The sequence below is a fragment of the Lynx canadensis genome, chromosome D2, assembly GCF_007474595.2.
Source record: "Lynx canadensis isolate LIC74 chromosome D2, mLynCan4.pri.v2, whole genome shotgun sequence".
Taxonomy (NCBI): Eukaryota; Metazoa; Chordata; class Mammalia; order Carnivora; family Felidae; genus Lynx; species Lynx canadensis.
Window position 1 is genome coordinate 63554441 of NC_044313.2, and position 25496 is coordinate 63579936.

At 34.2% G+C, this 25496-nt stretch overlaps 1 protein-coding gene across 1 annotated transcript in view; it reads left to right on the forward strand.

Annotated features, from left to right (window-relative positions):
• Nucleotides 1-25496, forward strand: part of RTKN2 (rhotekin 2) — a 74293-nt gene that overhangs the window by 18663 nt on the left and 30134 nt on the right. The window contains exons 3-7 of the mRNA XM_030335168.1: nucleotides 1264-1322; nucleotides 6477-6530; nucleotides 7856-7973; nucleotides 10092-10286; nucleotides 21849-21943. Of these exons, the coding sequence (XP_030191028.1) occupies nucleotides 1264-1322; nucleotides 6477-6530; nucleotides 7856-7973; nucleotides 10092-10286; nucleotides 21849-21943 (521 nt within the window). The remainder of the gene's footprint in view (nucleotides 1-1263; nucleotides 1323-6476; nucleotides 6531-7855; nucleotides 7974-10091; nucleotides 10287-21848; nucleotides 21944-25496) is intronic.

The window sequence follows — 25496 nt, forward strand, 5'->3', positions numbered from 1 at the left end:
CTGAAAGTTAGTTATAGTTCAAAATCCCACCCAATCTCCAAAAGCTCTCTTAGAACGAAACAGTAGTCAAATGGAAAGTTTTTATCTTATCACATATTTGAAGTACCTAATTAAATTAGCCAGTAGTTAATTAGCTAACCAAATTAAGTGGAGACCAAAAAAAAAAAAAACGTGCAAAGAATACTCTTAGAAATATTGTCCCAGAAATGGAATGCTAATTTCTTCTTCTTTTTTTTTTTTTAGGTTTATTTATTTTGAGAGAAAGCGAGAAAGTGCTAGTGGGGGAGGGGCAGAGACAGAGAGGGAGAATCCCAAGCAGGCTCCACAATGTCAGCACGGAGCCTGATGTGGGGCTTGAGCCCAGAACGTTGAGATCATGACCTGAACCAAAGCTGGATGGTTAACTGACTGAGCCACCCAGGGGCCCCTGAATGCTAATTTCTAAGTGCAGAATATTAGGAAATAGAAAATTAGAAAATATTCAAGGGATTGATTTGATTTAGCAGGAGATAACTATTTTGAAATTTTTTTTTAATCGTAATAGTGTATTCTAAAGTCAGATCTGGGAGTTTCTTGTATACCTAGAGATTTTTTTACTTGAGATTTTTTACTTAAGATTTTTTTCTATTGTCATGATAATGTTTTCCTCTCCCCATTTTATTCTCTCTGCAGAGCCACTCCCTTCCTTTAGCACCTGAGTTAATTTATTGTTTTAGTATGTAGTTTTTTTGAATTTCAAGGAAATGATATATGATATTATTGCTTATAAATGTATAGCGGAGAATAATTTTTTTGATATTTGTTAGGTTTTTATAAGGATAAAGTACTCCTGAGCAGCAAGTTCATGGTTGGGAAGCTCTTTAACTTTTTCAGGCAACTATAATGTAGTAAGTTAGAAATATAATTTGTGAAGTGGTGATCCAAGGTATTACACTTCCTAGGACACTTCCAAATATTGTACATTTGCTTATAAATAAATGTTCACAGAAGACTTTTATTGTAGAGTAACCCAGTATATAATCATCAGGAAATGTAAAGCTTACAAGAAAAATCAAAGAGAGTGTCTGTATGTATTTCTCTTAAAGCCAGCTAGCTGTTGACTAAACATCTTGAAGTTTGAATCAAGTAGTTTATATTAACTGGAAGTCATTATTATGCATGGATATATGTCAGGTTTTAATATTTAGGCATTTGTGAAAGGTTATTAAAACACTGCTTATTAGAAAAGATCTTTTTTCATTAGGTTTTTTTTCCTTTTGACAGTGATGCAAATTTTGAAAGTAAAGAACGAGCGGCATGTAAAGGAAAGATTGCCATATCAGGTATGCTGTAGATGGGTTGTTTTCGTATTGCTGAATAAATTATATAAAGTATCTGCCTAGAACTGGTGGGATTTCAATTCCCTGTGCCCATTCTTTTCTTTCATTTTATTTTGCATACCTCTATCTATATTTGTTCTAAAATCTATCTTTTCTTTCATTTTATTTTGCATACCTCTATCTATATTTGTTCTAAATTTGTTTTTATCATTTGCTGTACTTTTGTGTAAGATTTTACAGTTTGGAAAAGCTGTTCCATATGTACTACGTATATTAGGCGGTTTTCTGTTCAGCGTAGTTTTGTGAAATAGGTAGGATAGTTCCCTTTTCTTAGACTTGAAGATTAAATAACTTCCTGTAAGTCATTGAGCTGGACTGCAAACTCAAATCTTTGACTCTCTGTTCCTTTTCTGCTCAGAAGTTTCAATAATATTTTTAATGTTTGTCCAGGCTAGAAGCTCCTGGGTTGGAACAATGTTTGTCTTGCCCATCACTATATACCCTGAAGCCAGCATGGTGCTTATGCATAGTAATTGCTCATTGATGTTGATTGGATGGATGACTGTTTCTTGTTTTCCATAGGATAAAAACCAAACTCCCCTCTTCCCCAGAGTTTTCCCTTCTGACCCAACTCTTTTTCTAGCCATATCTTCTACTCCTGTACATAAACTGTCTGCTTTAGCCAGACATTTCTCTCCCTGTTCCGTCAATACACTGCCTGCTTCTGACAGCCAATTAGCTCTTGAAATAACTATATTATCTTCGCGATCTGTTTGCTCATCTATAAAGCCTTCCCTGTTATCATTCCAGCTGGAAATGATGTTTTCTTTCTTTGAATTCCTAATGCAGATAGAAGACCCTTTACCACTAGATGGCACTTAATGCTCTGTTGTCTCAGTTTCTCCAAAGTGTTAAGGAAACTAGACAGTGGCTTGGAGATGCCACAGATTGAAATGAACACAAGGCTGACTCGTGTACACTAGTTAGATAATGTGCCTTTTACAAATATTATCTCATCAATACATTTTGGGTACAGCAGACCTCCATCACCCCTTGAGTAATAACTAGCTTGTTTCATTGGCCCGAAGCCTTGTTCTCTTAGCTCCAGGGAACATGCTGCTGCATTTCAGGCTCTCTCACCCAAGGAACTGTTTTTAGAAATGTCTTTATGGATAAACAAAATTCTCATGCAGGAAGGATAGATTTGGATTTTACAGGATGTAATTGTCCTAAATCATAGGAATTGCCCTCAGCAAAAATTCTTCAGAAAAATAACTGTATAAAAATCTGTTGCTTGTTTTATGGTTATTTATATTCATGTTTTCATCTTTCCAATTATAAGACTGGAATAAAACATGTTTTATACCTCCTTATATGCTTTTGATGCCAAACACAGTACCTTTACATAGTTGTGCACTATGTTCAATACATTTTAATGTGAATAAATAAAGTATTATTGATCTTTAAGGGAGATTTTCTAAAAATACTTTAAACATAATCTTCTATTTCTTGCTTCTGATTTAGTGCCAGTAAGTACACAAATGAGATATGTTAAATTGCTCTTGAAGATTCAAATGACATGATAGACTTAACATCTATTGACATCTTATAATAGTTTATTGGCTACAGCAATTTGTGAAAATAGCATTTACTGTACATTTAGAAGAGTGATAAAGTAAAATCAGTTAAAATAAGAAAAAAAAACTATTTTCCTGACCACAAATACTTCAGTGTAGAAATTAAACTTATTTCTGCATGTGTTCCTTCTTTCCAAAAGATAATTTTAAATTAACTTAAGGAACTGGAAGTCTTAGAAAATTACATATGTAATTTCTTTTCATCTTTGCTTAGTCTTAATTATATCTTATCTGTATATTTGTAAAAAATTTGTAAAAAAATAAATGAAGAAAATTAAAAACGAATTCACCTTAAAACGAAGCACATTTTCTTTTGACATTGGGGTGAAAATGTGACTTTGGTTTTCATCAAAATGAATATTTGCTACAAAGTTTCATAATGTTCTGAGTTTTCTCTGATTACCAGGTGAAACCTGGGTTTTCCATTTTCAGCTTTACCACTCATGGCCAGATCATTACAAAATTAAAAAGAATAATTCAGGTATATCCTGATCATTCCTACTAAGCACCAAATAATTGTATTGTAGCAATTGTCTTAGCTTATTCACTGACTACTAATTCAATATCTAAAGCGAAGTCAGTTCACAAAGTTCAAAAACAAAAGTTTTTACTTTTAAAAATAATAGAAAGACTTCTAGGACTTGTTAGCATCAAGTTAGCCATTGTATTACATATGTCTCTTTCATTTTATAATACAAGTGTCAATGAAGACATAAAAAGAGACAAAAGCAAGAGTACTGTAAACTAAAACTGAGTCAACCATTTGCAAGAATCTGTAAGGAATTTCTACTATATGAAGCTGAATTAAAACACATATTGGTAGGTTACACATCCTTTGTCATCTGAACAGTAAATAGACCACCTGGTAAATAGATAAGAAATGTGTGCCTTCTCTCAAGGATTTGACTTAGCTAGGCATGGGAAAAGGCAAGACTGCTATATGCCATAGACTATTGGTGTATAGCAGAGAAAGTCAGGGTTCATGTTCCTCCCAAGATAGTGTAAATGGTTAATACCACCCTAATAGGACAAGAACAGCTGTGAACAAGAACAGTTGTGAAATGAAATGAGTCAGCAACTGTGGTCAAGCAAGAAGCAGGCTCTTTGACAGGGTAGCAGCCAAGTCATAATTATAAAACAATAAAGACAATCCCATTAAAATGAAGAACAAAGTAAAAATGTCTATTATATCAATATAATTTTAACACAGTTTTAGAAATTGCAGCTAAAATAGCAAGAATGAAAGATGAAACTACTAAAAAGAAATAGAGAAACTGAATACTATTTTAAAATAAGAAATTGCATACCTAGAAAATCTAAGGAAAGTTACTGAAACACTATTTGAACTAATAAAGAATTCAGTAAAAGTGGCTAGATTCAAGATAAATATACAAAAAGTGGTAATCTCTCAAAACCAGCAATAACCAGTTAGAAAATATGGCAAAAGGGTCTCTTTTACAATAAAAATAGCAAAAAACCAAAAACATCAAATACCCCAAGCATAACCTTAATAAAAATGTAAGGATGACTGTATCATGCTACTGTATATATTGACAGAATATTATAAAGTTAATGGCTCTCAAATTAATTTGGACAGTAGAATTCTAATGAAACATTTTGGAGGGGGAGTTTTGACAATATATTTCTAAAATTCACATAAAGAAATTAGCAATTGGGAATAAGATGTTTTGGAAGGATATATTTCTAACCGATGACAAAGTATATTATAAAGATTCAGTAGTCATAATAGTATGGTATTGGTACTAGGATAGACAGTAATTAATAAATGATTCAATTAGATCTGTAAAGCATATAGCCAAAGAAGAGATACTTAGTCAGAATGGCATATATGATAAAGAGCCATTTAATCATTAAATCAGCAAGGAAGAGAAGTCCTATTAGGTATATAAATGGAGTTGGAACAATTATTGTTATAAGAAGAATCTTTATATTTTTATTACATATACCCAATATTCTCATATAGATTAAATAATTAACTTTTAAAAGTATAAACCATAAACTATGTAAAGAAAAAAGTGGGTCACAGATACAAATATTCACTGAACTGACTAATAAATGTGTTGACATTCTTCTTGTTAATCAAGAAAATACAAATCTAAACAAATCTTATCAATTGACTATTAAATTAGTAAATATATTTTTAAAATTATAGTTGGATGAGATGTATATAAAGTATTTAGCTTGGTACATGGAGAGAGCCCAATAAGTAATATTTTTTATTAAAACTGCTAAGGCAGCAGTGGTAAGGGCACTCATACATACCTACCTGGTTGGATAGGGTAGGGATGAAGGAGTATTGTAAAGCTTTTCTAGAAAGGAAATTAGAAATAGGCATTAAGAACCTTAAAAAGAATTCTAAACAAATGAAATTGTGGACAAAGGATCATAGGATTTAAAGTGAAGTACAACAGAAATGTAGCCAAATAGCTTATGTTCATAAAGAGTTGAAGGTATTTGAAAGTGGCATAACTAATAGGTATAAAAACATGCACATAAATGTCCTAAGTGTAATTGGGAAATGTCTTAAACAGAGAAATTTTCCACAAAGGTTTGAGGTATTTATACTCTGAGTAATTAAAACAAATTTCACTTTACCATTGAGCTTTCTACTGTCCTGTGTTATGCTGTAATTCATACATCTTAATCTATTTGGTAGAACTTTGATTCTCTTTGAAGGTATATAGATAACATAGGAATGTCAGGGGAAAATTGTTAATTGAGTATTAAAAGTAAAGGGAAGGATGGAGGAAGCTAAGAAGGAAAAATTTTGACTGTGACAAAAGTCTAGATTAACATCTGAAATAAGGATCATTAACACAATTACTTTCAAATTTGAAGCATGTGTGAACGAGAGAAAATGTATTTCCATCACTTTTAGAATGTATACCTTTTTCCTGGTCTGAAAGAAGGAATGCATTGCTCTTTTTAGTTTTCTTAAGGGAAATGCTGTAGTTTGTGTAGTTTATAACATGAATATACAAAGATCTTGCAAATTCTTTTGTAGACAGGTTAATGGAATGGAATGAATTTGGTCTGTATGTCACAAACAATGATCTTAGACAAGTCATGGAGTTTTCATCTTTCAAGTTTGCATAGTAGAAGCCCTGAAGTCCTTTCTATCTACTATTTTATGGTTTTGAAATGTTTTTAGCTATGTTTGTTGCTACTGCTTACCCAAAGGAGAAATTCAACTATTTCAAAAACATAAATCACAAAATGAAAATGTTATGGCATAAGCGTATTACAGATCTTACTTGATTTCTTGAGTCATACTTGGTAGGATTTTTTAGTAAATTATTTAAATAAATAGAACAGATTTTATATTCCTAGTCTAAGCTATTTTTGAGAAAATATTGCCTGTGTTAGAATATTTAAATAATAAATTTTATATTGGCTTTAATGGTCAGAATCTATTATGGAATTCAGAGGTTTGTTTCACTCTAAGAAATGAAATTTATCAAGACTATTACTTGTCATTTCTTTTTCCCCTCCTTTGTAGATATTCGAATACCACTAATGTGGAAAGACTCTGATCACTTCAGCAACAAAGAACGTATGTATGATTTTAATTTATAATTGGAATGTATTCTTTAGGGTATAGTAAATTTGTGATTATTGAGAGAAGAGCTGCTTCCATGGTGAAATAAATTGATGTCATTTGACAGAATAAGCAGTATCTTGCTGAACTGTGTTTTTTCCTAGTTTTAGTAAATATGTTGTAATTGCTTGATACTAAGATAATGCCTATCTGATGTACTTGTAGTTGTTGATTGGAACCTAGGCAAGGACAGTAACAGGTTGTGGGGAAGAGAAATGTGTAACAAAGGAAAATGTTTAAGGAGAAAAGGTAAAGGCAGCATTTCTATCTGACCAGAATCTGGGAGATCTTTTCTGCCTTGTTTTGTTACTTCAGATTATTTAATAGGATGTAAAAGGGAAAGATTTTTAGCTTGATCTGATTTTTCCCCCTTCAGCATTTTATGGCTTTATATAGTCTTCACAAATCCATGTATTGCTAAGGTCATAGAAATTAACCTCAAATGATTTCTAGCTGTTAGAGGCAAAGCGGAAAAGATATGATAATCCTTTATCTTTCTTGTCTATTGTGATAGCTTTGTTCTTCATACTTTAAAAACTGAATCATATTGAGCATAATTAGTTTTATATGAAGAATCCAAAATCAGGTTAGTATATTTGTTATTCAATTAGGAAATATAATTTACTTTAAAATGGAATGCATATGGGGATTAAGCGTATCTTTCTGATTACTATGGAGAATAAGTTTTTCTGAAGAGCTACATTTTCTCAATAATGAGGTTTTGGCCCTTTAATCACCTAGTACTTTTAAAAAACATCACCAAATTAAGAGGCTTAGCAGCTATGTTTTTTGGACTCACATGTCTACTTTTTATTGTTTTTGTGGTTTCCTCCCTTGCTGTCAGTTTGGTGGAAAATGTTTTGCTGTTGTTAACGTGCCTGCTTTTGGTCTCTTACAATAGAGAACTTCTTAAACAGACTTGGATGCCAAATGACAGAGGTCGTAGTAGTATATATACAATAATAAATTTGCTATTAATTAAAGCTTAAAGAGTTTTCTAGGAATAAAATTTATGAATGTGGTGGTTACAGTAGGCTGCTGAGAGGCCTATATTTTCGGTTTTAATTTTTGATACTTCCTGGCTTAGTTGCTTTGTTCTGGCTGGGTAAGGTATTAACGTGTACTGACAGAGCAGTCACTATAAAAAGTTAAGGTTACAGTGTACCATGTATGAAAATAAGAGTCTATTAATAAATATTTGAGATAACTTTGTCATTTTCAAGGAGCTTTTAACGTAATATAGGTATGATACATCTCATGGGGCACTGTTTTTACCCTAGGATCACAGCACTATGCCATTTTCTGTTTATTCAAAATGGGAGCTGAAGTTTTTGATACTGACATGGTGATTGTGGATAAAACAACCACAGATATATGTTTTGAAAATGTAACTATATTGTAAGTATATTTAAATCTTCAAAGAATGAGAATAATTTAAAATTCTAAAATTCTAAAATTTTAAATTCTTTAAAGGAAGACAAAATTTTTGGGTCTTTGGATTATTTTTGAAGCATTAAGATGTTTAAATGTTAAATTGATTTTGAAAATTATTCAAAAGAAGTCCATTTTTGCATTTGAAACTTTTCAACGTAAAATAAAGTGGAAATCATGTAGTATTAGTAAATATTTGACTCATTGGATATGGTAAATTTTTATTAATTTTTATTAATATTTATAGTATTATTAACCAAGCTATGAATACAACGGAGTCTCATTATACCAGTATTTTCTAGAGAGTGAATTTGGTGCATAAAACAGGTTATTACATTTCTTACAGGATGTTTAGGTATAGCAATACTAAAATAGTTATAACAACTTTACTTATAAGATAGTCCTGAAATATGTACCATAGGAAAAGCACTTTGGTAAAATTTCAAGATGTTCTTTTTCTTATGGAGTGCTCCTTTCATGTACTTCAAAACAATAAAAGATTGGGTGATCCTCAGGGTTGTTTTTATTGCCCCTGCTCTTTTACAGGCTCATTTTATTGTGGTCATAATACAGAGCCAGAAGGAACTCCTCAGGTAGCCATAGAAATCATTTTTAACTAACATAAGTTTTTCCTGGCCCTTTCAGAGGTGCTATTGGCCTAAATCAGTGTGTGATTTGTATTTCTTTCAGGGTTTCAAAAACACCATCTTTGTATCTAGATATTAATAGCTACTTAACTAATAGTTAAGTAAAATTGAATGTCCACGTCTTTTGCCATTTTCAGCTATGGAGGTAAACAGTTGAGATTTGAGAGTAGTTTTGCCACTCACGTAACATTAGAAAAACTATTGCAAGCCATGTTTTGTGGCTTCTGTCCAGTGTCCCATAAATAACTGTGTAGCATGGAAAAATAACATGTACTGTTCTGAGTTATTAGCAGTTGTGCAGGCCTTCTTACAAACTCTTTTGAACCAAAGGAATAAGGAATTTATTTAGGATCCCCAAAATATCACCAAATGTTTACAGAATTGAGACTAAAAGGATAAATTTCCTTAGTTATCTAAATACATTTATTTCCATTATCAACTTTGCTAGTGCATTTTTTTCTACCAAAATTGTCCTTTTAATGATCTCTTTACTTCACATCACTTTGTTATTATTTGTTTTTACCACAAAGGCAAAATTATGATTTTTTTCATTGAAAGAATGATGTGAGTTACTTGGGAAGACAACACGTGATTTATAATTTTTAAAAAAATTCTGTAAATATTTTAAATTGTTCCAAAAATAACTGCTGACAAATGTTCTAAATGTTGTTTAAAAATGTGCCTTTGTTATGATTGCTTTTAATAAGTATTCAATATTTATGAGTCTCTGGTTTTTCTCTAAATATTGACATTTGTTAGTCATTACCAGGAATACTGTATGTTTAAAAGTTGCCAAGTAAACTATAAAAATATCTGGGAGTTACTCCTTGGGTGTATCCAAACTGTAGATTGGCCATTTTTATTCTCTAAGACTGATGGATCTTCCATCTAAGGCAACATCTACCGCTGATGGCCCTCTCTTGCGGTTTTAAGTAAATTTTATTGTTAGTAACACCACCGCAATCTTTTATAGCAAAGGTAGTTCACTGTGTCTGGAAAAGTGTAAAGCCAATCTTAGCATTTGCTAAAATTGCAGAATTTTTGCATATGGGTATAATAATGCGTTGAGTACCTTTTATGCCAAGTTAAGAATACAGAGATTACCCAGGCAGCACTCTCCCTCAAGGAGTTCCTGCCTTGTAGTATAGCACTTTATACTGTTTCTTGCTTGCTTGTTATCCTTTTTCTTTAGTACTATGCCTGTATACATAGATTGAATTGAGTTAACTTTGTCCTATTTTAGAAGCTCTGGAAGTTGCAGTGACTCTCTCAGGTCATTTAGATACTAAATAAACACTGAGATTCTGCCTCATTAACATATATTAACATAAACTCATTTCAAATTGTGATTTCAAATGTTATGAAAACATCAAAGGGTGTTACGATTTTATTTTCTACCAAGTTAAATTTCTAACATTATGAATGCTCTTGATTTTAGTAATGAAGCAGGGCCAGACTTTCAGATAAAGGTAGAAGTATATAGCTGCTGTACAGAAGAATCTTCTATAACCAACACACCAAAGAAACTAGCCAAGAAGCTGAAGACATCTATAAGTAAAGCTACAGGGAAGAAAATAAATTCGGTGCTTCAAGAAGATCATGAAACATGCTTGTCCTACAGTTGTGCTATTTCGTAAGTTTTTTCATACAGTATTTATAGTGACATAGTATTACTATATATTTGTGACATTTTGAAGTATTGTATGTGGAGTAGAAATTTACATGTTAAATGGAAATAACATCCTGAAGCAAAAACAAAACTGACACTCACCCAATTGGGGTATCCTTAATACCTTCCTTTGAAAGTAGGAAGTTGGGTAACCGTGTTTTTTAGTGATTTGGAATTCCAGTATCTACCACAAAAGCAGAGACGTTTTCCTTTCTTTCTTTTTTTAAAGTTTATTTATTTATTTATTTTGAGAGAGAGAGAGAGAGAGAGAGAGAGAGAGAAAGAATTCCAAGCAGGCTCCATGCTGCCAGCGCAGAGTCTAACACAGGGTTCGATTTCACAAACTGAAATGGTGACCTGAGCCAAAATCAAGAGTTGGACGCTCAGCCTACTGAGCCAGCCAGTCACCCCTGAAATGTTTTTCTCAAAAATGGACTATCTTTATGTCAGAGTGTTTGCTGTGTGTCAGTCTAACTGGATTTCTATATATGTCATGCATCATTCTTACAGATTTTTAACAATATTTTATCTCTTGATAACAGAATCTCATTACCATAATCACATCTAACAAAATAAAAAATAAATCCTTAATATCATCTGATATCCAGTCTGTATTCAAATTGCCCCAATTGTGAAAATGTCCTCTTATAATTTGTGCAAATCAGGATCCAGATAAGTTCTACAATGTTCCATTTGAGTGATTAAGTTTCTTTTAGTCTTTGATTATTCCCTGTCTACTTTTTTCTTGCCATTGTTTATTGAAGAAATCAGATCTTGTAGAATTTCCCATATTTTGAATTTAGCTAATTGCATCTTTGTGGTCTTTTTAAATACTTTTTCTATCCCTGTGTTTGGTAGTTAGATCTAGAGGACTGATTTGATTCAGGTTCTTTCTGGGTAATAATACTTCATATTGATTATAGGTACTTCCTACTGTCTCCCATTAGGAGGACTTGTCCCACTTACAGTTATGTTCAGATTGACCAGTGGGTTCAGGTGTTGCCAGCTTAATCCATCCTTTATAAAGTTCCCTATCAATTTTTTTTTTTTTTTTTTTTTTTAATTTTTTTTTTTTTTTCAACGTTTATTTATTTTTGGGACAGAGAGAGACAGAGCATGAACGGGGGAGGGGCAGAGAGAGAGGGAGACACAGAATTGGAAACAGGCTCCAGGCCCCGAGCCATCAGCCCAGAGCCTGACGCGGGGCTCGAACTCACGGACCGCGAGATCGTGACCTGGCTGAAGTCGGACGCTTAACCGACTGCGCCACCCAGGCGCCCCTATCAATTTTTTATCTAATGGTTTTAGCAGCTATTGCTGATTATTTCATTAAGGATTATAATTTGCTGACTTTCTAAATTTATCATGCCTTTTTTTTTAAACTTGGAATTTTCTCAAGAATTTTCCTTCAAGAATTCTCTGGGTATAAGTGCAAAAAATTGATGGAGGAAAGGGAGAAAAAAATACTGATTCTTTTATTTACCCAATTTTAGAATAGTAAATTGATGTCCTAGCAACCATGGAGGTAATCAGTGTTTGATTTTATTTGAACTCTTGAATTGTTGTATATATTTGTGTTTCAATCTGTTACAGTTGTTATTCTCTTTGAAGCCAAGTTGTCCCATCTTTGATTAGTGGGAAATCTTCAGCGACTCCTGCAGCTTTTGACACAACCTAGTCTCTGATAGCTTCTTTGTTTTTCTGACACAAGGTGTTCGATATTCATCTTGTATTTTTCTGCCCAGACTTGGTTTCTTCAAGGAGCCCTGGTTTGTTTCAGATACTTTCTTCAAACATTGTGTTTATTACTTCACAAACAGTTTTATGTTATGTTTCTTTTCTTTTTAAAAAATGTTTATTTTACTTTGAGAGAGAGAGAGAGCGAGAGCGAGTGAGCATGAGTGGGGGAGGGGCAGAGAGAGAGGGAGAGAGAGAGAATCCCAAGCGGATTCTAGGCTCAGCACCCAGCCTGAAGTGGGGCTCGATCTCATGACCATAAGATCATGACCTGAGCCAAAATCAAGAGTCAGTATGCTTAACTGCCCGAGTCACCCAGGCTCCCCTGTGTTTATGTTACTTGAGAAAACTGTTGATCAGTCTACATTCCCTGAATTTCTTTGCATGTCTCTATAGAGCTGGCTCTTCAGCATGTCAATAATTTTACTATGATTACAAAAAGCAAAATATTTCAGGTATGGAAAATGTTTTGGGATTCTAGCATTGTAGCTTTCAGTCTATTTTGCTTGAGTCCCATGCTAAGAAATACCCTCATGACTGAGTGTACAGCAGAATAAGCGGGTAGATTTCGTGAGGCAGTACTTAGCCCTACCTATTTATAACACCGTGATCAGACTTTTCTGTTCTATATTTAGTTTTTTAAAAATGCTGTTTAAAGGGGCGCCTGGGTGGCGCAGTCGGTTAAGCGTCCGACTTCAGCCAGGTCACAATCTCACGGTCCATGAGTTCGAGCCCCGCGTCAGGCTCTGGGCTGATGGCTCGGAGCCTGGAGCCTGTTTCCGATTCTGTGTCTCCCTCTCTCTCTGCCCCTCCCCCGTTCATGCTCTGTCTCTCTCTGTCCCAAAAATAAATAAAAACGTTGAAAAAAAAAATTAAAAAAAAATGCTGTTTATGAATCATAAATTGATGTCATGATTCAGTGAATGGGTCCTATCCACTGAAAAACAGTCATAGAAGATGTAAGTCTTTTCTCATAAAAATGTCATTGAAAAGTATTGTAGTATTTAGTAATACTATATTGTATTAAATATTTAATATATATTAACTATATTTAATACAACATATTAAATACAAATGTATTATAGTACAAGTACAAATGTGTTATAGTACAAATATTAATACAATGTTAATTAAATACAATATTAATTCAAATATTAACATAATAACAATATTGACTGTAGATACCATGCTGTAAATTATATCCTCTTGACTTATTTATAACTGGAAGCTTGTACCTCTTGACTCCCTTTCACCCATTTTGCCCATTTGCCAACACACCTGCCCTCTCACAAACACCAGTCTGTTCTCTGTATTTATTAGTTTTCTTGTATCTATTTGTTTTGTTTTTAAGTTCTACATAGAAGTGAAGTCATATGGTATATATGGTGTTTGTCTTTTTCTGTCTGACTTATTAACATAATATCCTCAAGGTTCAACCATGTTGTTGCAAAGGGCAAGATTTCATTCTTTTTTATGGCTGAGTAGTCGTCCATTATATAAATATACAACATCTTCTTTATTCATCCATTGATGGACACTTAGGTTGCTTCCATATCTTGGTTATTTTATTTTTATTATTATTTTTTCAATGTCTATTTTTCAGAGAGAGAGAGAGACAGAGACAGAGCACGAGCAGGGGAGGGGCAGAGAGAGGGGGAAACACAAAAATCTGAAGCAGGCTCCAGTCTCCAAGCTTCAGCACAGAGCCCAACGTGGGGCTCGAACTCACGAGCCATGAGATCATGACCTGAGCCAAAGTCAGTCGCTTAACCGACTGAGCCACCTAGGCGCCCCACTTATTTTAAATAACGCTACATTGAACATCTGGATGCATACACATTTTTGAATTACTGTTTTCATTTTCTTCAGATAAATACCCAGGAGTGGAATTGTAACATTAAACTCAAAAACTTCTACACAGTGAGGGTAATCATCAACAAAGTGAACAGGCAGCCAACTAAATGAGACAAGATATTTGCAAATCATGTATCTGCTAGGGGTTAGAACTTAAGAGCCAAAAAAAAAAAAAAAAAAAATCCAATTAAAATATGGGCAGAGGATCGAATAGACACTTTTCCAAAGAAGACATATGAATGGCCAACAGGCACATGAATATATGCTCAACATCAAAAATCATCAGGGAAATGCTTATCAAAACCACAATGAGATATCACCTCATACCTGTTAGAATAGCTGTTATCAAAAAAGATAAGAAATAACTATTGGTGAGAAAATGGGGACCCTGGTTCACTGTTGGTGAGAATGTAAATTGGTGTAACCATTATGGAAAACAGTATGGAGTTTCCTCAAAAATTAATGATTGAAAAAAATAAAAATATAGTAAACATTTAAGAATTGTAGCTCTTTCCATTATTATTATTTTTACTGTTGTGAGACTAGTGCTTTTTCTGAATTATTTTCTTCAAACTTATGCTGAAGCATTGCAGTTTAAAAACAACATAGGATTATAAAATGTAAACAGATGCTTTCAAATTTAAAACCATTGTTTATAATTTCATGGAAGATAACCTAAGTGATATTAGAACTTGCATTTAACCTCTATTTTTCTTTGAAGTCTGGCAGAAGTTTTGAGAGTGATTGGTGTTAAGTTCTTTTAAAATAGTGACTGACATTATTTGTCTTGAAGTGTTCATTCTCCTACTAGATTTGTTATTTTACTTGTTTTATACCTGAATCCAAACACTAATTTTCTTTGTGAACACACTCCCATGTAACTTGCATGCCATTTGCTTATTTATACCAATTAAAGTTGGTCAAACAAAAAGTAAAATCTTTTACATTTCACTGACTCATGTTCTGCTAATACCTGTATTCTACTGAGTTTCTGATGTGAATCCAGAGTGTACTAGTTAAAGTCATAGCCCAGGACCACTCTTAAGTGATAATTCCTTAACTGACCGCTTGAGCACCATATAGGAGTTTGAGACTAGCACTAGTGATCAGAATGTATAAAGGAATCAGTTTTGTTTCTTTAATAGTAATCTAGTTCAATGAGAAGATTCCCAATATGGCTATTAATTTTTAACCCAAATGGACATAAAAGATCAAATTTGGGCTGTATAGATCTTCTCTAGTAATATGGCATATAACCACCAAATATAGCTGTTCTTTTTGCGTTTTTAGACTACCATTTAGACTAGTCATTTACTTTTTCATAGCATTTTTGAACCAATCTCTCCCCCCCCCCCCATAAATGTTATAACAATTGGTCTATTTGATTAAAAAATGTAGCTGATTAAACTTTTGGGAACTCAATATTAGGGTTGGCTAAAAGGAATGAGTGTAATGTTTTAGTAAGAAAATGTTATCCTGACAGGAATGTTTTAAAAGTGAGATCATTGTTGGTTTTGGAAGCATTGGCGTTGTAATTAGTCATGGTTTAAAAATGAAGTAACTTGAAATATCATCATAAAGTATTGTTTGATCTGAAAGAAGACAGTGAACATTTTTGGTAATTTTTAGCATGCTCCCTGATGTGATTCATTTATTCATTTTATTTGTGGAATCTCACTTACTGAAATTCCTTTAGCTGGATTTTCCCAGTGTCTCTAATAGCTGAGTTCACTATTTTATGCCCCTTGAGAACTATTTCGAACATTATTCGTCACTGTATAAATATACATCATTTTAAACAATCATTTTGTGAAAACTGGTAAAATTGAGAGTGATTATTTACTTGACAAAAAGGTGTATTAACTTAAAAAAATAAGCCACTATACTACATTTTAAATTAAATTGAAGTTGTAAAACAAGTATCTTAACACTTGTCCAGAATAAATGGATTATTTATGTTTTGAGGAACAATGATGTTAATGTTTTGGTCATTTGAAAGACAATGCAGAGTTCAAATATAATTAAGGAGTACTCAGCCATTGGGTGTAATTTCTTCATTTACTCATCTTAGAAATGATTATTCAGCAGTTATATCATATGGCACATTGGATCCCAAGGTCAATGAGTCATGCTCCCTGCACTCAAAATTCTTGCAGTGGTGAAATATAGTTGCTTGTATCTGTTTTAACAGAAAAAGTACCAAAATTTTAAACCATTTCTTAATGAAGTATAAAGGTAGTAAGTGTAGTATAGTGGGGTTCTCTTTCCATTATACTACTTGCTAGGTATAGGCAAATCAGTGATATTCTCTGAGCTTCAGTTTCTTCATCTGAAAATATGGACCAAACTGTCTGCCCTGCCTACCTCGAGTAGTTACTGTGAATCTTTAGAAAGATATTGCTTGTCAAAATGCCTTAGGCTGTACCTATGTGCTATTATAATTCTTCGCATGTCTCTGATTTTTATGGGAGATTTCCAATGTACTACCACATTTATTATTTGATTATAAAAACAATCAAATAGAATCTAGAAGAGAAAAAAGTTATTCACACGCCACTCTAAATCAAATACTTTTTATAATTTTGAACTGATAATTTTCAGGTTTTTAAATACCTAGCTTTGGGAGATACTTAGATATTCATAATTACACATTTGGCTCTTTCTCTGCGCTCATTACAGAATCTTCACATAATCATTTTAATGACCACATTATCTAGCAGTTGGCTCTTAGTTTATTTAACCAGTCTTAGAAGTTGTCAACAATCTTTCTCACATTGTTATTTTCAGATGCATCATTCATTGGAAATAGAGGCAGATGTGTTCTATGTTGAGGAAAAGTTGTCTTAGTTACAATTATTTCTTAAGGCCTGAGAAAAAATATAAACGTATACTTGGGTGATCACATAATTTCAGCCTACTCTGCCACACAGGTTGCTTTCTGAGCTTCCTGCCTCTCCAGGGCCCTGGTGCAGGTGCGCAGCCTATAACCCAGCTGCTTCCTGTGCACACTCATAGCACTAGCATTTTGTATTATACAATGTATTGAAATGATGCTGTTCCTCAGGTGAAGAATACTCAGATGTTTTCAGTGGTTAGTAAGAATAAATTACAATGTCACTCTGAAAAATAAACCCAAAAAGTATCTTCATCTCTTTCTCTCCCTCTCCCTGCCTCCCACCATTTCAGATGTTTCTCTTGATGGACTTAAAATGACATGTAGACTATCCATCTAATACCTTGACCTCTCAGTTCCATGACCTCCTGCCTGCAGTGATCTTGTCCTTTTGCCTGTTTCAGTCGTCCACCCCATTGTTGTTACTATGTTACTTGTTACTAATAATTGTATATGCTCTGTGATCTTCATAGCAAGTATCTTGCTGCATCCACCTCCCACATTTCCAGCTTGTTCCCTTCAGTGCTCTGCCTTGAACTTAGCATAGACTCCATGATTTACCACTTTATTTTTTTCTTAGCCTTTTTCTCCTTATGTCATACTTACCTTGGAAAAACTCCAGCCTTGGTTGAATCTCCTTTTAGATCCTCTGCAGCTGCGTTCATGAGAAATAGATGAGGAAGCTGGAGAAAAACAGTCCAAAGGGCTGGTCTCACTTTAGACACATGATCAGTAACTTTAGGTGAGTTCTCAGTATGACTGAGCAATCCTACTAAGTTTCCATGCCTTTCCACTTTGCCTCTCTTCAGGGGAAGTATATCCCATCACATTGCTCTCTCTTCCGAAGCCTCCGATTCCCTTCCTCTCTGCTCATTCAAAGCTGATGACTTTGTCTCACATGTCACTGACTCTGCTGAAACAATCAGGAGAGAACTTGCATATCCTTTATCTGCCAAATCTACCAGCCTATCTGCATCTGTGTCTTTATTTGCTGCTTTCCTTCCTTGGGAATTCTTTCCCTCATCTAAGGCCGCCTTCTTGCACACTAGATCCCATCTTCTGAGCCACTCAGAAGTCAGGTCCTGCACACGTACCCCACTCCCCCACATTATCAATTTTTCTTTTACTGCATCATTGCTACAAACATATACCTACTGCCACATTTCATAGCTATCCTTTACAGAAAAGAGTTTTCTATATACGTTATCTCCACTTCTTCACCACTTACTCTCCCTTAGACCACTGTAGTCAATTTTCATCATGTTACCTCTGTTAACTTGCCTTCCAGGATACCATTTCCCTGGTTTTTCTTCCACCTGTGACTGTTTCTCACCTGTCTCCTTTGTTCATTGCTCTTGAACTTAATCTGAAATTATGAACTGTGTCTCGGTATTCAGTCCTTGGACTTCACTTGACTTTCTAACTTTAATTAAATTGCATTTGTATACTGGTAACTCCCAAGTTTAATTCTTCAATACCTTTTTCCCTCCTAACTCCAGATTTGTATAGCCAGCTTCCTACCTTGTAGCCCATCTACATATCTAAAACTATTTTAAACTTGACTCATCCACAACTCAACTCTTACTTGTCTAGTCTTCTCTCAGTCAGCCTCACTGCAGTTTCCAACAGTTCCAGTTTTGTTCTCGGGCCAAAAGCCTTGGAAGTGTTTTCAGCTCTTTTTTTCTTTCACATCCCATGTCCACATTGGGTCAACTTTAAGAATATATCAAGAATATTGCCACTTCTCACCAGCTCACCCGCTACCATCCTATTCCAGGCCTGCATCAGCTCTTTTGACCTCCAATCAGGCTCATTGCAGAAGCTTTCTAGTTGGCATTTCCATTTTCACTGTTGGCCCCTGTGGTGTGTTCTCCACATAGCAGCCAGAGGGATCATTTCAAAATGCAAGTCAGATCATAGCACATGCCTCTGCTCAAAACCTACCATTTGCTTCCCATCTCACTCAGAATAAAATCCAGTGTCCTTCTGACGCCCTACAAAGCACTGTCATGTACAGTGTCTGCCCCCTACTTACCTTTTGGACATCACCTCTCCTCCTTCACTACTCCAGCCACTCTGGGCATGTTTGCCCATCACACCTGGCATCTCTCTCTCTCTCTCATCACGTACCTACTTATTGACAGCTGTTCCTGAAGATAACACACTGCACTAAAATGCTACTGGGGAGTCTATTTCCCTCTATTCTAGGTGGGAGTCATTAAAATGCAGTTCTGTAAACCTTCTATATCAGTGACAAATTATCACATTGAGATAATTCTTAATATATTGGACCCTGATCACCAGACAATTAGGGATTGTTAGTAGGCCATTTGTGCATAGTAATGTTTGCTCTTCCGTTGTAACTGCTCTTCTCAAATGCTTTCCACAGTTTTCTTTAATACTTTCTCAACTTTTTTGGGGGGGAATTCATTGTGTAACACTAGGGAAAAATAAGAGCTAACTATGGAAGGACTAGAAACCCAGGCTAAGTGGGTAATAGCAGAGAATGGCCCACACTGAGTATGAGGCTGGTGCCATTTAGCTCTTGCAACAGTGGAGATTTTTTGGTGCTTAGTGAACGTTTCCAGGAGTTTCCATATGAGTCTGACATCATACCGACTGTATTCAGAATGTACCTTGAAATTATAGTCCTGCGTCGTTTCGTTAAAAAATTTTTGTTGAGTTTTAGAGACAGAAACATAAATTTTCTTTTATAAACACTGACAAAAGACATTGGATATTGAGAGATATTTCTAGTCTTTGGTGGTTGTATATTAAAAATAAAGATAAATCAAGCCGCCATGCTGTACTTAGTAAACTATTTCAATTATTTCTCAATAAAACTGGACAAAAAATAGACCAAGAGCTCTTCTCCAAGGGAGTAACGTTCTTGGGGTATGCTTTACACACCTACATATATACATACTTTTTCTCTGTAGTAGAGATTCTATTAAAGATTTAGTAAGAGATGAAGAAGGTTTATGAAACATATCACCTGATACAATAAAAATTCCCATCAGAAGTTTCTCTTCTATGAAGTTTGTGTACATTTCTGTCTGTCTGTCTCATTTTAACATGCTTTCTGATGTTTTGAATGTTGAGGTTTTACTGTTTTGGAAAATAAATAAAATTAAGAGAAGTCTTGAAATAAGATTGCTAGCACAGAAAATATAATTATTGAATAAAAATTCACTTTTTATCACCACAAGTTACCAGGATATGAAATTTAGCATCAGAATTTTTAGATACTTTGGCAAGAGTGCTATTTTAACACAAGTAGTGTAAAGGGAACTATAATGGAAAAAAAATGGAATTGGTAATGAAGTCCTCCATTTTCCCATATGATGGGTGAAAACCCCAAAGCTTTGAAGTTGGTAAACTCCAGGAAGTAAATGCGAATCCAATCCCATCACTCCCTTCTTCTTAACCTTCTCCAGTGACTTCCTATTCTACTTGGAATCAAATCCGCCCTTCCTCCAAGCCTCACAGCAAAGTCCCAGGGATCTAATCCTTGCCTGTACCTCTGACCTTGGGTCAAGTAGGGTGGTGTTTCCTGCAGGCTCCTTATGCTTCAGCCACACTGCTCTTCTTTCAGCCCTCTCTGTTTGGAATGTTTTCCCACATTCTTAGCCTGGATCCATCATTTTATGAGGTTATAACCATTACCCCTTAGAGAGTCCTTTCCTGCTTCTCCTTCTTAAAAGACCCCTCAGTTTTCTTACCCCTTCGTTTCATAGAAAAAGTTGCATTATAACTTACAAATGCCAATGTCTTATTTATCCCTCTGCTTATTCTTTTTTTCCCCTCCCCCTTGCATCAGAATGTAATACTGAGTCCTGTTTGTCATTAGTGTCCCATCACCTGGCATAGGACTTGGCACATATTAGGTATTCAGTTAATATTTTTGAATGAATGGAGATCTTCCGGAGAAACATTAGTGAGTTGAACCAAATAACTTGAAGGTTTTCATAAGATAAAATAGCATAAAGAGATAAACATGCCAAGTTGATAATTCATTTATGTTTATAATCTATCATCTATAACATCTAAATATATTTTACCTTTTTTATCGTGGTTAAATATATATAGCATAAAATTTACCATTTTAACCATTTTCAAGTGTGTAGTTCGATGGCATTAAGTGTGTTCACAATGTTGTACAACCATCCCACCATCTATCTCCAGAACTTTTTATCTTTCCAAACTGAAATTCTACACCCAATAAACAATCACACCCTGATCCCCCCTCCATCCAGCCACTGTCAACCTCCACCTCTACTTTTTGTTTCTATGAATTGGCCTGTTCTATGGGCTTTACATGTGGAATCAAGCAGTATTTGTCCTTTTGTGATTGGCTTATTTCACTTAGCATAATGTCTTTAAGGTTAATCCGTGTTGTAGAATGTGTCAGAATTTCCTTCCCTTTTTAAGGCTGAATAATATTGCATTGAATGTATGTATCACATTTTGTTTATTCTTTCATCCTTTGAATGGACAGTTGGCCTTCTTCTACTATTTGGCTATTGTGAGTAATGCTGCTATTTATACAGGTGTACATATATCCGTTTGAGTCCCTACTTTTAAGTTCTTTTGGGTATATACCCAGAAGTGTAATTCCTGAATCATATGGTAATTCTATTTCTAATTTTTTGAGGAAACACTGTACCATTTTCCATAGTGGCTACAGCATTTTTACTTTCTCATTAGGAATATACAAAGGTTCCAGTTTGTCTACATTCTACCCAACACTTAACTATTTTCTGTTTTGTTTTGTTATTTTTAATAGAACACATCCTAATGGATGTGAAGTGGAATCTCATTGTGGGTTTTAATTTGCATTTTCCTAATAATTCATGATCTTGAGCATATTTTCATGTTTTTATAGGCCATTTGTATATCTTCTTTGGAGAAATGTCTATTCAAGATCTTTGCCTGGTTTTTAGTCAGGTTGTTTATTTTCTGTTGTTGAACATCTAACTATTTTATGTAGTAGAAAATATACTAAAATACTTAAGGTATGTCTTATTTCTCTCTATTCTTAGGGGTACAAAATATAATTTGCTAGCTCATACTACTCTGACCTTGGAAAGTGCTGAGGATAGCTTCAAGACCCATAATCTGTCCATTAATGGAAATGGTGAGTACAGTCTATATTTTACTTACTATGTATGTTATGTCAATAGATAACATTGTGGCAGTAGTAATTTCTAATTTTAGTATGCCCCTCTGAAGCAGATGTTGGCTTAAATAATGTAGGCATGCATGATTCTGTAGGTTCTTTCTAATATGTCCATCTCCTCCCCCAAAAGAGAAAAAAATGTTATGTTTCCCTCATGCCATTTGCCAGAGATTTGTTTGTGAGGCTACTAGCTCAGTGAGAACAGAAAGGGTTTTGTGTATTCCTAATCCTTGTCTTGGACTTGAAATTGATTACTTCAACACCCTTCTAGTTGGCAATCAAAGACCTATCTTATTTTTATTTTTATTTTTTTATTTTATCTTATTTTTTTAATATGAAATTTATTGTCAAATTGGTTTCCATACAACACCCAGTGCTCATCCCAAAAGGTGCCTTCCTCAATACTCATCACCCACCCTCCTCTCCCTCCCACCCACCTATCTTATTTTTAAAGTTGAATTTGAGGAAGCCAACCCTTATGTTGGTAGAAACAGGATTGGGGAAGGTAGGACCAAATTAATCTTAACTGTTTTATCTCTGGATAATATTGGTAGTTGTAGTGTGTCCCCCGCCAAAAAATAATAATAATAATACAGCAAGGTGAAAAAAGGACTTAAGCAATTAGGAAGGTTCATAAAATTTAGCATAAGCATTCTCCATTCTCCCAGATTATTTTACCTATGAGGAATCATACAGAGTGGTGATGGTAAAGTAGTTTGGAAATATAACTTGGCCACTTATTCTTGTCCATTTTCTGAAGCAGAATATATAAAATTACGTACTACCCTACTTGTACTTATTGTTGTAAGGATGCGTGGCTCTGTACTGATGAGATAGATGTTTTTACAACAATATTTTTTAAGTTTTGTGCTAAAACTTACGTTAGGGGTGGCTGGGTGGCTCAGTCGGTTGAGTGTCCAACTTCGGCTCAGGTCATGATCTCGCGGCTCGTGAGTTCGAGCCCTGTGTCGGGCTCTGTGCTGACAGCTCAGAGCCTGGAGCCTGCCTCTGCTTCTGTGTCTCCCTCTCTCTCTGCCCTTAACCCACTCGCATTCTGTCTCTGTCTCTCTCAAAAATAAATAAACATTAAAAAAAATTAAAAAATATATATATATAATTTACTAAAACTGATCCAAGAAACCATAAACCTAAAGAACCCTACAACTATTAAAAATCACTAAATAAGTTACATACTGATATAATCATACAATGAAATACTTTAAGCAATAAGATATATACATACTGAATGAACAAAAACCAAGTTACTAAGAAAACATAATGTGATTTTTATCCATATAAAGTTCAAACCAGAAAAAAACTAAATTGTATTATTTAGAGAAGCACACATAGGTGGTAAAACCAAAAATAAATGCAAGGAAGTGAATACCATAAAAATTGGGCCACATTTACATCTAGAATAATTAAGAAATAATGTTGGCAATGTTCTTTCTGGACATGGGAGTAGTTATGCATAAATTCATCTCATAGTTATTTGTTACATTGTACATTTACATTTTAAGAACTTTTCTCTATTTTTTAGTGTAAGTTTTATTTTAAAATTTTTTTAATATTTATTTTTGAGAGAGAGAGAGAGACAGAGACAGAGCACGAGTGGGGGAGGGGCAGAGAGCGAGAGGGAGATGCAGAAGCAGGAGCAGGCTCCAGGCTCTGAGCTGTGAGCACAGACCCCGTTGTACGGCTCGAACCCATGAGCGTGAGATCATGACCTGAGCCGAAGTTGGACACTTAATCAGCTGAGCCACCCAGGTGCCCCAGTAAGTTATATTTTTATACATATGTGTGTATTCTAAAATTTCGGGTTCATAAGCATTAACTTCTTCACAATAGCTTTATTGAATTTCTCCAGTACCTGTAGTGATGTTTCTCCTTTCCAACTGATAGTGGCTTTTTGTATGTTCTCTGTCTTTTTATTATCATTCTTGCAGTAGGTTTGTCAGTTTTTTTTATTCAGTAGTCTGTTCTATATATTCTAATTATTTGTTAGAAATAACTGTTGTAGTCTATGTATTACTATGAGAGGTCTGATAAAATCTGCTGTGATTGTGGATTTTTCTAGTTCTCATAGCCATGTCTATTTTTGTTTTATAATATTTGAGCCTTTACTGTTTGATACACACAATTTTTAAATTGTGCACTTTCTTCTACTCTTTTAGCCTCAAACTGTTCTTATTTTTATATTGTAGATATGCCTCTTCAAGCAGGATTATATACTGGATTTTAATTTTTATCCAGTTTGACAATCTTTGTGTTTTTTAATGGAGCAGTCATTTTGCATTTGATACCAAATAGTTTATAACCCATATTATATGATATTAAATATTTATGTTTAAACCTGCCATCATATCCTGTGTTTGCTGCTGGTCTTATATATTTCATGATCGTTTTTCTGTTGTTTCTTGCCTTTTTAAGAATTGATAGTTTCATCATTTCAGTTTTTCCTTGTTCCAACTTAAGTTGTAATTCTTTTTCTCATCTTTTAGAAATTACTTCTGGAAATGCCATTAATCATATATGTTAAAGTCTAAAATTAAAAGATAGTTTTACAGGGTGCCTGGGTGGCTCAGTCGATTATGTGTCCAACTGTTGATTTTGGCTCAGGTCATGATCTCACAGTTCACAGGATCAAGCCCTACATCTCTCTCTCTGTCTCTGTCTCTGTCTCTATCTCTCAAAATAAATAAATAAACTTAAAAAAAGAGATAGTTTTACCTTTTTTTAGGCAATGCAAGGACTTTAGAACAGAAACTCCATTTCTCTGACCTGTGTGCTATTATTATATATTATAATTCTATTTGATTTTTAATTTCACAAGATGTTTTATACATTTTATATTTATTTAAGTTTACCTAAAGTTTCTGTGCACCACTTGTATCTAATACCTTACATCTGGGATCATTTTCCTTATGCTTGAAGTATAATCCTTAAGAATTTCTTTTAGTATGTTCCACTGATATCATACACCTTTGTTCTTGTGTTTGAAGATAACTGTTTTTTGCTTCATTCTTGGAAGATATTTTTATAGGATACAGAATTTTGGTAGTTCCCATTTTTTTCTTTTTGAATATTACAGATATAATTCTATCTTCTGGCTTTTTTTACCAGCTACTGAAAATCATGTCAGTGTGTCACTTCTGTGACAGTAGCTTTCTTTTCCCTTTAGCTTTGGTTTTCTGAAGTTTCATTATGATAAAGTACATAATTTAATTTTATTTATGATGCTTTTGGAACTCTAACTTCTTTAAATTATTGATTGGTGTCTTTCATTAGTTCTGGACAAAATCTCAATTTTCCATTCAGAGAGCCTCTGCTCCTCCATTCTCTTTCTTTTCCCCCAGCATGCCTGTTAAACCCGTGTCAGTTGTCCTCACTTTATCCTCTCTGTGTGTTACCCTTTATAATGTGTTTCCTGCATGCATTCTCAATGTTATTTCTTAGGTTTTTGGTGAAAGAGCATGCATTGCTGTTTTATAGCCTGTGACTAATAATTCAG